General features: G+C 40.7%; 1 protein-coding gene across 1 annotated transcript in view; it reads left to right on the forward strand.

The window, feature by feature from the left end:
- frem3 (Fras1 related extracellular matrix 3) overlaps nt 1–15,073 on the forward strand; it is a 28,859-nt gene that overhangs the window by 6,274 nt on the left and 7,512 nt on the right. Inside the window, exons 3-8 of the mRNA XM_046046763.1 lie at nt 9,237–9,383; nt 10,291–10,521; nt 10,656–10,781; nt 11,090–11,341; nt 14,145–14,294; nt 14,379–14,588. Coding sequence (XP_045902719.1) covers nt 9,237–9,383; nt 10,291–10,521; nt 10,656–10,781; nt 11,090–11,341; nt 14,145–14,294; nt 14,379–14,588 — 1,116 coding nt within the window. The remainder of the gene's footprint in view (nt 1–9,236; nt 9,384–10,290; nt 10,522–10,655; nt 10,782–11,089; nt 11,342–14,144; nt 14,295–14,378; nt 14,589–15,073) is intronic.

The following is a 15,073-nucleotide window of genomic DNA, read 5'->3' on the forward strand; positions in this document are numbered from 1 at the left end:
ATTAATATCTACAGGTATAACGTGACAATCTGGTGATCTTCTCATCTTAAAATATCTTTGAACTTGTCCTGTTTATCTTAAAGAATTCTCTTAAATGAACCAGATATGCATGGTATAGACATAACGATACTGTATAAGCTCTGTGTCCTGTCACTCCTTACTCTTAGGTAGATTCACTTGAATGGCATTATAAATATAGCAAATTCAGAGCAATAAAATGCAACAGGTGGCCTTTGCTATTTTAGTATCAGCTATAAAATACAATGCAGCGGGGAAAGTTTAGTCTATAATTATGCTGGATTGAGGGCCGTGTTGGTGATAAAATCACCATCACCATCAGGGCCATAGAGAAGGAAGACTGGGATGATGTGTCATTTTGTCAAATTACTGCCTTTTTGTCAGCAAAGTGAAGCCTCTCATCAGCCCCGTCTGGATCCCAGTAATTAAATTTTCCCCAGACTGTAAGTGAAGTAGGTATTCATTTATTTTTAATGAGGGTCAGTAGCGCTGACATTGATTGCAATAGATTAACACAGCCATTATTATTCTTTAATATATACTGTTCACCAGCATTGTTATTACTATGTCTTTATCTTACATTTGTGATCTATTAATCTTCCTGAAGTAAAGCTGGTTGGCACTTTTGTCTTTAAGTGGAGGTTTAACCACAGGAAGGAAACGCAAGGGCTTCAATTAGCTCAACAGCCCTTTTTCTGTTTGCTTTCATACATTGTTTAAGCTTCAGGCCAAGTCAGCTGAACCAGGTGCAATGGTGCAGGCAGGGACATAAAACAAAAACCATGTTTCTGCATGACCACGGTTCATATGTAAAGGCCAAAGACAGTGCCGCCTTGAGCTCACACCACAAAATACATGTAATATTCCACATAATAGATAAACTAGTTAACATGTGCTCACCTATACACTCACCACCACACATATACACAGGCACAGACACAAAGAAACACGCAGACACATCCAGAAAAAGATCAAATAACAGATAAAGGCAATTTAAGCCTACCGGTGAGTCACTAATGTGAAGTGTTGAAGAGGTGACTCCTGGGGGAGATGGCATTACCCTGGACATGTAGGGACATGCAGGTGAAGAGCATGCTGATGGTCAGCCCATCTGCTTTATAAATCTAATTAGGTGAACTGTTTGTGTGACAAGCAAAACTCTGGGTCATTAGAGATTTGCACCCAGGATTGTGCCCTGAAAGTTGTCTCTGCCAGAACACTTTGTTTTAATCATAAAATGAGAATTAATTGAACTGAATGGAAATTAATTACTTATTTTTCAAATTTAAGTTTGCTTCAACAACATAAAAGCTGATTACAATTTATACATTTGAAGTTTGGAATTAATCCAAATAATGTTTAATTCTTTGGTGATTTCTCTGTTGTTCTCTGATGTTTTTTGGAAATACACTAAGACATTAGTCTCACAAAGAAAGACAGAGACAGAAATGTAAACTAGTACTGGATCCAAACAAAGACTATCCTTATGAAATGACAACTGTTCACAGTGATCTTATGGGCTGTAAACCTCCCTCATAGACAGTAACGATTCTTTACAGCTTGATCATTCTGTTTCCTAGGCGAAGCTCTTTCAAAACTATTTACTTTAGCCAAGTAAGTTCTTATGTTTAACACAGCTTGAGTGTGACCCCACTATAGGAAATACCCCTCAGATGCACTGATGTCAGCAGCTGCTTAAGGGTCTTTGCAGCCTGAAAAAAGGTACCTGCCACTACATGCACTGCACTGATGCTTCTTCACAAGTGAAAAAAACACAGCAGTAGTACTAGCAGTTTGGCAAAGCCTCAAATGTTGCATGCTACATGTATGTTTCTGCAACTTTGTATATGTATTTGCAGATACATTAAGATACTAAGCAGAGGCTTGAAAGTGCTGTGTCTGAAGCAGCAATAGCATGTGTGGCCAGGCACAGCTGAAGTCGTGGCTCTCGTAACTGTCTCAGTAAGAGGTCAGGAGTAGACATTCAGTTTCACACCAAGAGTCTCAGTGTGAACCTGCTGGTCAGTGGTTAAATTCCAGACTCTGAAAAGAAAGTTAGTGTAGCTCTATCAAGTCAGGACATATCAAGCAGGCATTTTGGCTTATGACCTCTTTGCAGAAATGTGTTGGATGTGCATAAATCATTCATGTGAAACAGAAAAACAGTAAGTGAACCAGAGGAAGTTGTAATGAGAAATATGTTTGTTCACAGATTTGTAGGTTGAGTACAAATAAATAAATCAATTTACTCAAATATTGTGCATTTGGAATATTTGAGTCTACTTAAATAGAAAAAAAAAAATCTTGAAATCAACAGATCATATCTACATTTCTGTATACACTATAACATGTTTAGTACGTCACTTTTAATGCTGGCTCCTAAATAAAGGCAATCATTTAGACTTTCTTGAGATGCTTATGCATGTGGCCCCCCTTAATCATCTGCTTACTCACAAAGGCCCTCATCTCAGGAATCAAACTGCTTTGTTGTGAGAGCTGCTGAGAGAGATGATGGGACATTGATTAATGAGCTGAACAGGAGATTTTGCTTTTCTTCATTTTTACTAAATCATTTTATCTGACATTGTGGTCATCCATTTTATTATTTAGAATAGCTGATGAATTTTCTAAAAACAGTAAGAAAAGCAAACACAAAGTGTCTTGTCATAGTGTGGCAGTGACCTCAAACACAAAATGTTTTGTTGGAAGAGCAATAACCTGCATACAAATGACTAGGTCAGAAACTCCCTACAGCTATTCAAAGTGTGGGATACTGAGGCAATAAATACTTGTTTGTACAAGTGGATACACAGCTTGCATATATCCTTGTCAATCAGGCATGGGCCCATTGAGCCACAGGTGGTCAGACGTGTTGAGACGTCTGCAGATTTCTTAGTCGTATGACTAGGGTAATATATTTATATCAAATATTTAAACTTTGGAGTACTGGTCTTCAGGAATGCTGGAATTTTAGTTGCAAGATAACTTCTGATTTCACAGTAGTACTTGTCAAACTGAATGACCCGATGACCAGATGAGAAGAAAAAGAGAACTCTACAGAGAGTCTCTACATTTAGATAAGTTGCCTCAGCCTCTGTGCTTTTTCCCAATAGCAACAATATAGTCTTCCAGCTCTGGAGGATCATAGACCCCAGTGGGTTGAGTGTTATGTGATCATTCAGAGCCGGGAGAGGAATGCATTTCCTTGGAGACTCCAGACTCCAGGGCCACAGACAGAGCAGGGCCTGGAAGTGAAGTGGTATCCCGAACAGACAGGTGTGTACGTGAGAGGGAAGGCTCCAGGGGGATCCCCTTTCAAAGCCCTCCGTCACCCCACTCCCAGCTCCACAGAAATACAACCCAAACTCAGATAGCCCGATAACCTGCAGACCTTCCCTGCGGAGGTGCCTGCTCTGGAGGGGTACTTTCACAGAGTGTGCAATAATACCATGAAAGGTAAACTTAACAAAAAAAGAGCAAGAACATGTATATATGTTTGAATGTAATTTAATTAGTATATTTTCTGTTATACAGTAGGACTGGGTATTGATGGTCATGTTACACCCCGACTTCCTAACTGTGTTTTGGGATCTTACATGACACCCGTGTCAACAGTCAGCAGGAGATTTACTGGCTAATGGTGCCACAGTCAGGGCCCCCCGTGACTAGAAGAAGCTGGGGCCTCTTAGTCCCCCTCCACAACACCTCAGCCTGTTCTCACTCTCCTTCCTTCCTACTCCAAGATCATTTCATGACCTTACTATTCTTTGTTCATCTTTTTTCCACTCAGGGTTCCCCCTATTCCTTTAAAATGACCCATTGTATCACCTTGTTCTCTGTCTTTCTTACTCTTTTTGACTATTTTCTTAAGCCTTGATTTATGGTGGTTAGATGGCTGCAGGGGTGGGGAGTTATGATGTATGGCTACAGCAGTTATTCTTATCTGTTCTCATATGGCAAAGCTGTTGCCGCCCCTAGCCAAGCTGTCATTGAGTTACCCGCACTCCTTTCCTGTGGCTCAAGGGATGGCAATGATTGTCTGTCGCTCCACCACCTCAGTCCAGACTGAAATATCTTGACATCGATGGTGACCAGAGGGTCTATTCTACTGATTTTGCCGATATCATGACTTTCTATCTTGCGCCACTATGAGGCTGACATTTGTGGTTCTGACTGAAATGCCTCCACAACTTTGTGTTAGGTGCTAATTTGCAGATGTAAGCACGCTAACACAATAAACTGATGACTAAAGATGTGATAATGTAAAAATTATACATCTAACATCTGCACGTTAGTATTGTCAATGGGAGCATGTTAGTATGCTGGCGTTTACCTCAAAGCACTACTGTGCATAACTACAGCCTTGTCCTGTTTTGTTTCTACGTAACTAAAACTTTCAAGCAGGCTACATAAGTTGACATCTGCGTGTGCTGCTATGGTACAAGATTGGACAATGTTTGTGCCTTATTATTGTCTTGTTTTCTTGCATCCTTTTTCATTGTTCAAATAGTTACATAAATAATGACTATTGCCATTACCGCGTTTGTCATGTTATTGGATTTCTCCAAAGTGTTGCAAGCATCTGTACCGTGCCAAGTGTGGTGACCAAGGGTCACATGGGATGTTGCACTCAGGCAATGTCAAATTATGATTTGCAACATCCTGCAGAGATCACGCCACTGTCCTGAACTGAATCAGCATTCTGGCCGAAGTGATGTGTCAATTTACAGCATGTTACCGCTATCCGGAAGGAATGATAAGAGCTATTAATACATTTAAACTTGAGGCATTCCTAACATGAATTCTTAGGAACGCAGAGAGGAAGCTTTAGTTTTAACCATTTGTAAAATCTCTTGCTACACTTATGAAGACGTTAAAGCATCAACATAAAGAAGAAAATTTGACATTCTGCATAAACTTTTCACATACTTTTAATATACACACATATGAGTTTATAAACAATACTTAAAAAGAGCGGTATTTAAATACAGAGCATAGCTTACTGGAACCTCCCCAGTATTTATATCAACAGGATGATTAATGAGGAAATGCAATAATGGTGGTGCTTGTCACTTGATGAGCATATTCTTAGAAGGTTGCTCTACCTTGCATCATGCTGGTGAACGTCAAAGCCTCATATTGACCTTCCTCTCCAATGATATCTCCGGCCTGACCCACTATCCCACTGCAACTATGTATGGTACAGCCAGCGCTGCTGTGTAAATATGAGATGATGAAGAATGTGCTGTCAGAGGATGCTGGTGCAGAGAAAATCTCAGGCTCTAATGTCCTATGCATTTTGACGTCATTTTGCTGAGGCAGGATATTGGATACTTTTTGAAGAGTACTCATTTTATGAAGAGTACTCATTCACTGAGTCATTCTCGCATGTTGTACCTACTGTACATCCAAAATATTTTACAGTTTTACAGCCATGTGCTCGCTGACTCTATTTTAGTTAAATACTGCACCAAAATACCCACATGTGCCACATTGTAAAAAGCCACTATGTGATTTATGCACTGAAATAAGCTTTTAATGAGGATCTGGAAGGCATCCAGTGGGTCTCACTCAGGTCCTAAATCAGCAAAACATTAACATACTTAATATTTATTCCCTGCCCTTGTCAGTGATTAGCATCAATCACACTGAAGCAAATTTATTAAATAGCTGCTAACAGGGACATTTAGAAACACGTGCAGACTATAAAACTTTTCATCCCAGCAGAAATTATGATGATTGTCAGTTTGAAAAGCTAAGGGAAATGTGAGCTGAACCAGGCAGCTACTATATGTATTGGATTTGATAGCCTGTCTAATATAGTATGTGTGTAATAAAAATTGTAATAAATTAGACCATTAATCATGTCTTGTCAGAGCAGCTACTTTGACTTCTGTGCTTGAATCATTTTTTTCTCACAAGTCTTCAATTTGTCATTTTCTATTTTGAGCAATGTTTTTAAAAAAGACATCTCTCTCTGAAGCACTCTGAACTGTTTCTCTGGGAAGCCTGGCATCTTGATCATTTCTTGATTTGTTGCGACTCATGCCTCAGTGTCTGACAACATGTACAATAGAAGTCAGACAAAGTGAGATTTCCCTCTCTTACGCTGGTGTGAACAACGTGGAGGCAAGCGGGGAGGCATGCTGGCTGGCCCACCCAGACTGTGGCCTGCTGTCCCTCTCAGTTGTCCATCCCTCAGCGAACAAAGCCGACACAGGGAGGAAGGGGAACAAGGTGGGGGGGGGGTCCAGGGTTGTGGAGTACAGCTGTCACTGTGCTCCACATAATCTGGGATTCTGGAGGGAAGGTTTCGCGGGACAGAGAGAGAGACAGACAGACAGACAAAGACAGAGAGACGGAGTGAGATCTTTGCTTTGAAGCTCTTGAGCACAACCAAAAAAGCATTCCACTTCTTAGAAAGGCTGAGGAGGCGCTAGGAAAAAGAGACACATATGAAAGTGACAATTTTAACAACACTGACAGTAGTTATTCTTGACAAAAGTAACCACCTGTACCGCTTAACAGCACCTGTTGACCACGCAGTGTAATAAACCTACTGAGTGAATGGGTCAAGGAAAATGGCAGATGTTAGTTATTCACTGGTTCTTTGATAAAATGTGCAGCGGGCATTCATTTAATTCTGAAGGTTATTTGCCTGTCAACAAAAAAAGGAAACATAATTTGACATTGAAGGGTTATTACTGACCATGAAAATTGCAGTTTCAGTAACACAAAATGAGCAAACTATCAGCTGATGAAGCTTTGGAAGATTTCCAGTAAGAGACCTTGTACTCATAACTGTCTCAAACAAAAAGGAAATTTAACTGTTAAAAAACAATAAAAAAAATGTGCCTAAAAGTGTTACAGTATTGCCGTTAACGGTAATGTTGAATTTCATAAAATCAATGTTTGTTCACGCACCACAGGTGTTTGTTATTCAGCACAATATAGTTTATAGTCTGTGAAATATCTGTGCAAACGCTGTGTTCTTGTCTCATTCATAAAAAACCCATTGTTTTACTCCTTGTAGCGATGCAGAAACCTAAAGCTGCCCGACTGCTCGATGCCAAAACAGAGGCAGCTTTTTGTCTCTGCCATGTTCATTTGATAATCCTCGATGATAGCCACTGACTAAGCTTCTCCTCATAGCAGTTCTAAATAGGGCCGGCTGCCAGGACACACTTTCTCCAGCACAGAAACAATCTGATAATTGAAGTTTGTCAAAGACTTTCTTTTTCTTTTTTTTGGAACTTTACATCAGGCCTCAAGAAGGAGTTTTCTGGTTGAGATGAGGTTTGATTCCTTCTTGCTTTAGGAGTTTATACACATCCACCAGAATACAGTTACTGTGTATAGTTGTTTCTGCACAGAATACAACACAGTCACAGTGTATGTTTTCTAGATTTATGATTTTATCTATGTATTTTATAAACACACAAAGAATTTGGGGCGAGCAAAAACAAACATGATACATGTTTCCTGTATTTTTAGCCATGACTGTTGGAAACCTGAGCATGGAGTATGGTCAAGGGTGGCTGTGCCCATTGCGCTCTGCTGCTCCATGTCGCCTGTTTTTAACAAAGCATGGGCTTGCATAGGTGTGGAGAACTTGCAATAATGTGTCTGTCTGTGTGTGGCACAGGTACTGCGATTATGTGATTATTAGTCTATATTGGGGAGCAGACAGAAAAGGGCCCTTATGTTTAGTGTCCCGTCTTTACATTTTCTGGGTAATTAATGCCAGTGGCGATGTTATGAAGTATTATCATTGTCTTGTTGCATCCAGTTCCATCAGAACACACGTCTGCGTTGTGGTCAGTGTGGTTCTCCACTGTTGTGACTCGGTCTGGTTTTGGCTTTAGTGTTGACATGTGGGTGTAAGGAAGCGGCCCCTTTCCCATCCTGAATACCCACACTCAACCCCCCAGTGTTTTCATTCTCCCCAGTCACACAGCATGAAGACTGCAGCCTCTTTCTTTCTCACTGAGGCAAAACTGAGCTCAATGCTGGTTTATTGTGTGGACTGGCAGAAGCTCCTTGCCATTGTTCTCTGTACACTTTTCTTTCACACTACTTTGACAGGTATAATGTTCTGTTCACCGTTGTGTGTTATCATTTCTGAGGTGTGTATCACATGTCAAACATTTTCCTATTTTTAAAAATAGAAATACTGTCCAACCAAACTGCTGATCCAAACCACTTTCCTCTGACCCCATGAAGTTCCCTCATTCCTCTAAGCGTCTTTAGCAGAGATAGGTCGACATAGGCGCCATCAGTGTGACCAACCGTGCAAGACTAAAGAGAGAAAGACCTCTCAAACTTCCCTGATCCAATGAACCCACTGAGCTTGACCCCTTTCACATCAAAAGTCACAGGTCACCTGCCTCGTCTCACTGAAAGATAAGACATTAGGACCTTTCTGCTGTTAAAAAAAACATTCAGATTATGTAGCAGAACCCATAATCTTAAATATCTCTGAAGCAGCCAGTATCAAGTCAATGACCAAAACTGAGCTGACAGTTTGAGGGATTACATAAGTCATGAGATAGTATGGATTAAGGACAGGATTGGGTCTAAAGTTGTGGATCAGTGGCAGGTGACTGAGCTTTTGATGATTTGTGTAGAGCGTTTTGTTCAGATCTGCCTCTTTTATGATGATAAAGATGTACTACATCAAGGTCATAAATACTGCTTATGTGGCAAAACCAGACGTATGTCGTTGAGGTCACTAATGGGACAAAAAGAAACCTCACTGCTCTCTCTGCCCTAAAAATCCCCCTGCTCACACTTAAACTTGACAGAGCGTGGCCACGATGGGGTGAGGCAGAATAAGGACAGTTCATTAAAGAAGTTATACTAAGACAGAATTTTTCCATTAGCAGATCATGTAAATGTATGTTTGTACGTGCCCTATTGACGGTTGAGAATTTGAAAGGGCATTAGGTAGAGGTGGATAAGAATCAGAGGAAATAAGAAGTCAACTCTTCAAGTGAAGTGAGATTTAGGGAAGCCCTGGTATTAAGTTATCATGTTTCCCTTCCAAAATTAAAATGCCCCTTGGATTCCTTGTCTCCGTGAGCCCAGAGCTGATTGCACTTTATATGCCTCAGTGGCTCCTAACATGAACAAAATAGGTTATTTCTTTATTGTATTGTGCAGCGGAGAAGGTCTTGCAAGTAAAGTACTGGTGCAATGAGCTTGTTTCTGTCTTTTAGGTGGAAACAAACTAAAGCCGCAGCCATTCCGGCTCAACTGGTCCTGGATCTCTTTGGAGAGGGAATACTATTTAGTGGATGAGGACGCCAAATTCCTGGAGGTGACGCTCAAACGCAGAGGCTACCTGGGGGAAACCTCCTTCGTCAGTAAGTGTGGACAGCCATTTGTGTCGCATCTGTCATGATATCTGAACTTTGGCATGGATGTGCTTCTCTTTCCATTTTAATGTATTAACTTTATATTTTATAAATTAGTGACTTCATCTTAAGTCAGAGAGATATCATTATTTTATTTATGGATAAGTTTTAGTCAGCGTTTTTGACAAAAAAGACCCAAAAAAAGTCCAGTTAAAGGTATCATCAGAATTTCTGTAGCATTTCTGTTACCTGTCAGCAATTGATATGAAGGATGATGACACTGAACAACATGACCTTATTACACTGACAATTTAACAAAGAGTTATTCCCCCTTTAACTGTTTCCTTAGCCCGTATTATGTTATTTATATGCCATTTTAAAGGCCAGCCCTGCTATAAAAAAATCAGCATAACCTTCTCATTCAGGAATTATACGGATTCATCCAAAGCTGTCCCCACAGTTAAACTGAAGAAAACTTAAGGTGCAAATCTTTTGTGTTCATGTTTGACCGGTGCTCCATTTCCTCTCTTGTCTAATTGAGAGCACATATAACCTTTCCCAGCAAAGGTCACAAGGAAATGTCAACATGCTGGTCTGGTTTAGCAGTTACACGTGCAGGCAACAGATTTTTAACAACACATTATAGCTAGCACTTCTGTCTTTGAAGATGCAAGAGGACTGTAAACGAACAAGCATGCCTATAAAAAAAAACAGTACAGATTTTATCCAAGTATAAACCCAGGAAAAAATGTATGTTGACTTCTGTGGTTTTAAAGTTAGAAAACGTTCACCTTCCCTACAGCATGTGAATCATGATGTGCATTGTTTGAATACTGGGATTTGAAAACTGAAACACTGGCCTAAAATAGTGCTCTCACAACTTAGAGCTCAAACCATGTACAACCCTCGCCCTCAGGTATTGCCACCAAGGATGGAACAGCTGAGAAGGACAAAGACTTCCGTGGCAAAGCCCAGAAGCAGGTCCAGTTCAACCCCGGCCAGACTACAGCAACCTGGAAGGTGAAGATTTTCACAGACCAGGAGTTTGAGACCTCGGAGACCTTTCAGATACAGCTGTCAGACCCAGTCATGGCTGTGCTAGAGTTTCCTGACACCGCAACAGTGGAGATTGTTGATCCTGGAGATGGTAGGGATCTAATAATCAAGTTATGTGAACAGCACCGTACCACCATAAATGCAATCGTTTTAATTAATATACTTAAATAGATGAGAGCATTTCTTACATGATTACTCATCAGCTGTGTTTCTCTTCCAAAACAGAATCGACTGTCTTCATTCCTCAGGCAGAGTACAAGATTGAGGAGGATGTTGGAGAGCTGTTAGTGCCGGTGCGGCGCTCTGGAGACGCCAGCCAGGAACTCATGGTTGTTTGTTACACTCAGCAAGGTGAGATGAACCTGTTTGTAATTATTGTCTTTTAAAAGAAAGGGTGGCAACTTGAGTATGAATAAGTATGAATTAAGTATGGGATTTCAAAAGTTTCAAAATTACATATAAATAATAAAACCTTAGGCCGAATAGTAAATGTGAACTGCAGTAATCTACTTTTATTTTTCCGATTTATTTTTACTGTTCTATTTATTGTAACTGAAACAACAAATCCTTCATGCTGCTAGCATCCCTACCACAGGGATATTGAGGTTTCACGACAACGTTTAATCTCCTGTCCTCTCTCTGTTCCAATAATTCCTCAGCCACGGCCACTGGCACCATACCCAGCACCGTGCTGTCCTACTCTGATTACATCACCCGACCTGAGGACCACACCAGTGTGCTGCGTTTTGACAAGGATGAACGAGAGAAAGTCTGTCGCATCATTATTATTGATGACTCCCTGTATGAGGAGGAAGAGAGCTTCAACGTGAGCCTCAGCATGCCCATGGGCGGCCAGGTGGGCGCCAATTTCCCGACCGCCAAGGTCACTATATTGGCAGACAGCGATGATGGTGAGTGGAGTCGTTTTTTATCTGTAAAACTTATAAAGCAATAGTGTTAACTGAGCTGGGCTTGTTCTGTTGAAGTAACACTTTTCTCACTCCTGCAAACTTGTGTGTGTCTGGTGAGTTTAGCAGACAGACAGAAGGATGTACTGCATATATACTGTTTATTGATAGAAGCAGTGTTGTTTAGACTACACACTGCCAACAAACCTACACATAATTTAAAACTGTACACCACTAATCCACCAAAGGTGCACAGGCGCCACAGTCACGACAGTCGCCAAAATCATAGCCCTTGATACTGAACTTGCCTTAATAGCTTTACAGTACAATTGAGGTCCATTGCCCTTCCTGTGCCTGGTGTAACTACTTTATTTACATATTCTGTCTGTCCGTGTCTGTCTGTCTGAGTGTTAGAAACACGGTGACAATAGACAGGTGTTGAGAGGGAGAATGGCGGCCTCAGTGAATGTTATGCTACACTGTAGCCTGTCTGAGAGATGAAAGGGCTTTAAACCTCAATGTGCTCCTCGAGAAACCCCCTGTCCTCATTGGCATTCAGGGGAGCTCAGGGGAAACAAAGGGCACCCCTTTGTCTGCAGGGAGCCAAAGGCAGGTGGTGGAGAGAGAGGGACTATTGTGCAGGGAGTCCAAATGACTGGCATGTTTTTACTCTTTCAGTTTGATGGTATTCGGGTCGATGTTGCCTGTTTCTGTTAAAGATATTAGGCTTTTCACCTTGAGAAGGAATATAAATAACAAAGTGGTAGCCCTCAAATTCTTAAAATCCTTGTCTTTCTTTTGCAAACAATAATATTAGACTCATTTGTCTTCCTTAGTGACAGACCTGCTCACAGAGCAAGCATCCCTCCCAACCAATTTGAAACAGGAGTACAATTGATCTTTATGTATAAATAATCTGCGTGCATTCCCAGACATGTGAAGAGACAAGAGAAGACTCCTCACTGCAAACCTCTATTGTGGTTCTACTTCTTGGTGGGTCCTGAAGTAACATCCCACCATAAATCTGGATCATTGTGTTTGTGTGTGTGTGTGTGTGTGTATGTATTCTTGTGGGTGTAAAACCATCTGCCTGCCTGAGTAAACTTGTGGTTTGGACTCTCGCCAATATCGGGCCTCCATTGTTACTGTATTTGTCTGGCTCTTCCTCCCACTGATCTTTAAGGTTGCCATGTTGGCCCCCCCCCCCCCCCCTCCCCCTTCTCATCCTCCCTGGTACTAAATAGCTGGTTTGGAGGCCGAAAGGCATTGAAAGCGTGCCAGAAATCCTTCCTTTAGCATCAGTTGTCTGTTGCAGCATCTGTCAACTTCTAAATAAACCCGAGATCTGCCAAATCGGCTCGAGCACCAGAAACTGAGAGCAACTTGATTGTGAAAACGGACTTGTTTTAGCCAATGGTCTTCATCATGTTCATCATCACCCAACACTTTCACAGAATGAAAATAATACATAAAAGACATCTGATCATTCTAAAGTCACATGATCGTATACCAAACTCTTATTGCCACAATGTTTTGATGACCCTAATGATGGCAAGGAACCAAAATGCTTCAGTTTTAAAATAAGGGTATGTATTATAGATTATAATGCAACTGAATATCTTCTAATACACCTGGAATACAATTATTACTATAACTGTAAATTTGATGAAAAGAAACTGATATACAACACAATTTTTTAAAAATATACCGGGCGAATGTCCATGTTTTGGCCATATTTACTGTTTATATGTTCACTTTTATTGGTAGCTATCTTTAAAACATTATTTCTCTCCATACAACCACGTTCCAAATAACATAAAGCTTCCAAAACATTGAAATATTGATAAAAACAGTCAATATTCCTGTGACCTAAAGCACTCCCATGCTTTACAGGCCACAAGTTGAGAACAGAGCATCCTATAGGGCTGAAAATCGATCACCTGGCCGATTTCGGGCAGATCCGGTACTACTTGGTTATACTAATAACTATTTACAAACCCTTTGTAAAAGGGACCCTATTTGAAAACAGTACTGTAAGTTACACTGCAAATAGCTCTGCTTGAACATTTTCTCTCTTTTTTGTCTTTTAGTTTATAGTCCAAATAAAACTTAAGGCCCAAATTGGCACCTCTATCAGTTGATTTATAAGAGCACTGGCTGGACAGAGTGTGATGAAAACATTCTTAATACATAAGTGAGGAGAGATGAATTGATAATGTGTTCAACAGGTCTGAATTCTTGCCCTCTGCCTTTGCAAAGTGTATGGTTGCCTCTCTGTCTCTGCCAAACCGTCGCCATACATCTTATCAGCTGCTCTGTCATCAGAAACTGCAAACATCCCTTCACTCGTCCACACACAAGCACACGCCTTATTCTTCAGGTGTAGCCTCGGCCCTTTGGCATTGAGTTCAGACAGAGCTGTCTGGATTTAGATAAGTGGGGGAGGAAGGTTGAAGGAGAACAGGATAAGAGGGATGACAGCTCTCTTCCTGTGCTGCGTCAAAAATGAGGTACTCAGCTATTTATGTCAATTTGTCCCTGAATCTGATCGCAAAGCTGCAAAATATGTTGTCTAAATATGTTCAGAAATTAACCGCAAACATCCAAATGCCCAGGCTCGATTGAAACCTTATGTTCGTCTGTCCTTCTAACAAGAGACCTTTGTTTCAACAAACAGCAAAACTGATTACTGAATACAATATCCAGATAATGGCAAAATGTCATGTTATTTCATGTTGCTGCTGGGAATTTAAACCATGTCTGAATCATTTCCTAATTGAACTCTGATTATTCCCAAATCCCACAGAGCCCTCGCTGTATTTTGGGGAACCTGAATATGTTGTGGATGAGAGTTCAGGCTACGTTGAGGTAAAGGTCTGGAGGACAGGGACTGACCTGTCCAAGACGGCCACTGTCACCGTCCGCTCCAGGAAGAGCGATCCTGTCTCTGCAGAAGGTAAAATCAGCACTTCAACAGAATCAACAGCATTTATGATCTTGCATTACAGTGTTAGTTCATGGTTTCCTCTGTATCTGGCAGCTGGACTAGACTACGTCGGCATAAGCCGCAACCTAGACTTTGCTCCTGGAGTGACAATGCAGACATTTAGAGTGACCATTCTGGATGATCTGGGTCAGCCAGAACTGGAGGGGCCTGAGACCTTTGACCTTGTATTGCGGATGCCCATGAATGCTGTGCTGGGAGAACCAAGCAAGACCACGATCACAATCAATGACACATTCACCGACTGTGAGTGTCATGAACACATTCCAAAGCACATTATGAGTAGTATGTTCAAGCCTATTGTAACTTTACAGTTACACATTTACACATTAGGGGTGGAGGAAAAAATCGATACAACATAGTATCGTGATATTTGCCATGCCAATACTGTATCGTTACACGGATGCCAAGTATCGATATTTTATTATATAAATTGCAGATGGGAGTTTTAACTTATTGGTACTAGAATAATAAAATCTATTGCTTTTTTAGTCCACTAGAAAACTTGACAGGACCATATAGAGGACTGAAAAAGTGATATGAACAAAATGTACAAAATGTATCTTTTTAGATAAACAGATGTTGACAAAGTTTGACTTTAGGGACCTAATTGGAAATTGGAAAAAGGTAATAAATTGCATTTTATCTCAATATATTTAAAATCGCAATAAAATCAAATCGCAACATAAATATCGTGATAATATCGTATCATGGGGCCTCTGGTGATTCCC

The sequence above is a fragment of the Micropterus dolomieu genome, linkage group LG04 (genome assembly GCF_021292245.1).
Source record: "Micropterus dolomieu isolate WLL.071019.BEF.003 ecotype Adirondacks linkage group LG04, ASM2129224v1, whole genome shotgun sequence".
NCBI classification, from domain to species: domain Eukaryota; kingdom Metazoa; phylum Chordata; class Actinopteri; order Centrarchiformes; family Centrarchidae; genus Micropterus; species Micropterus dolomieu.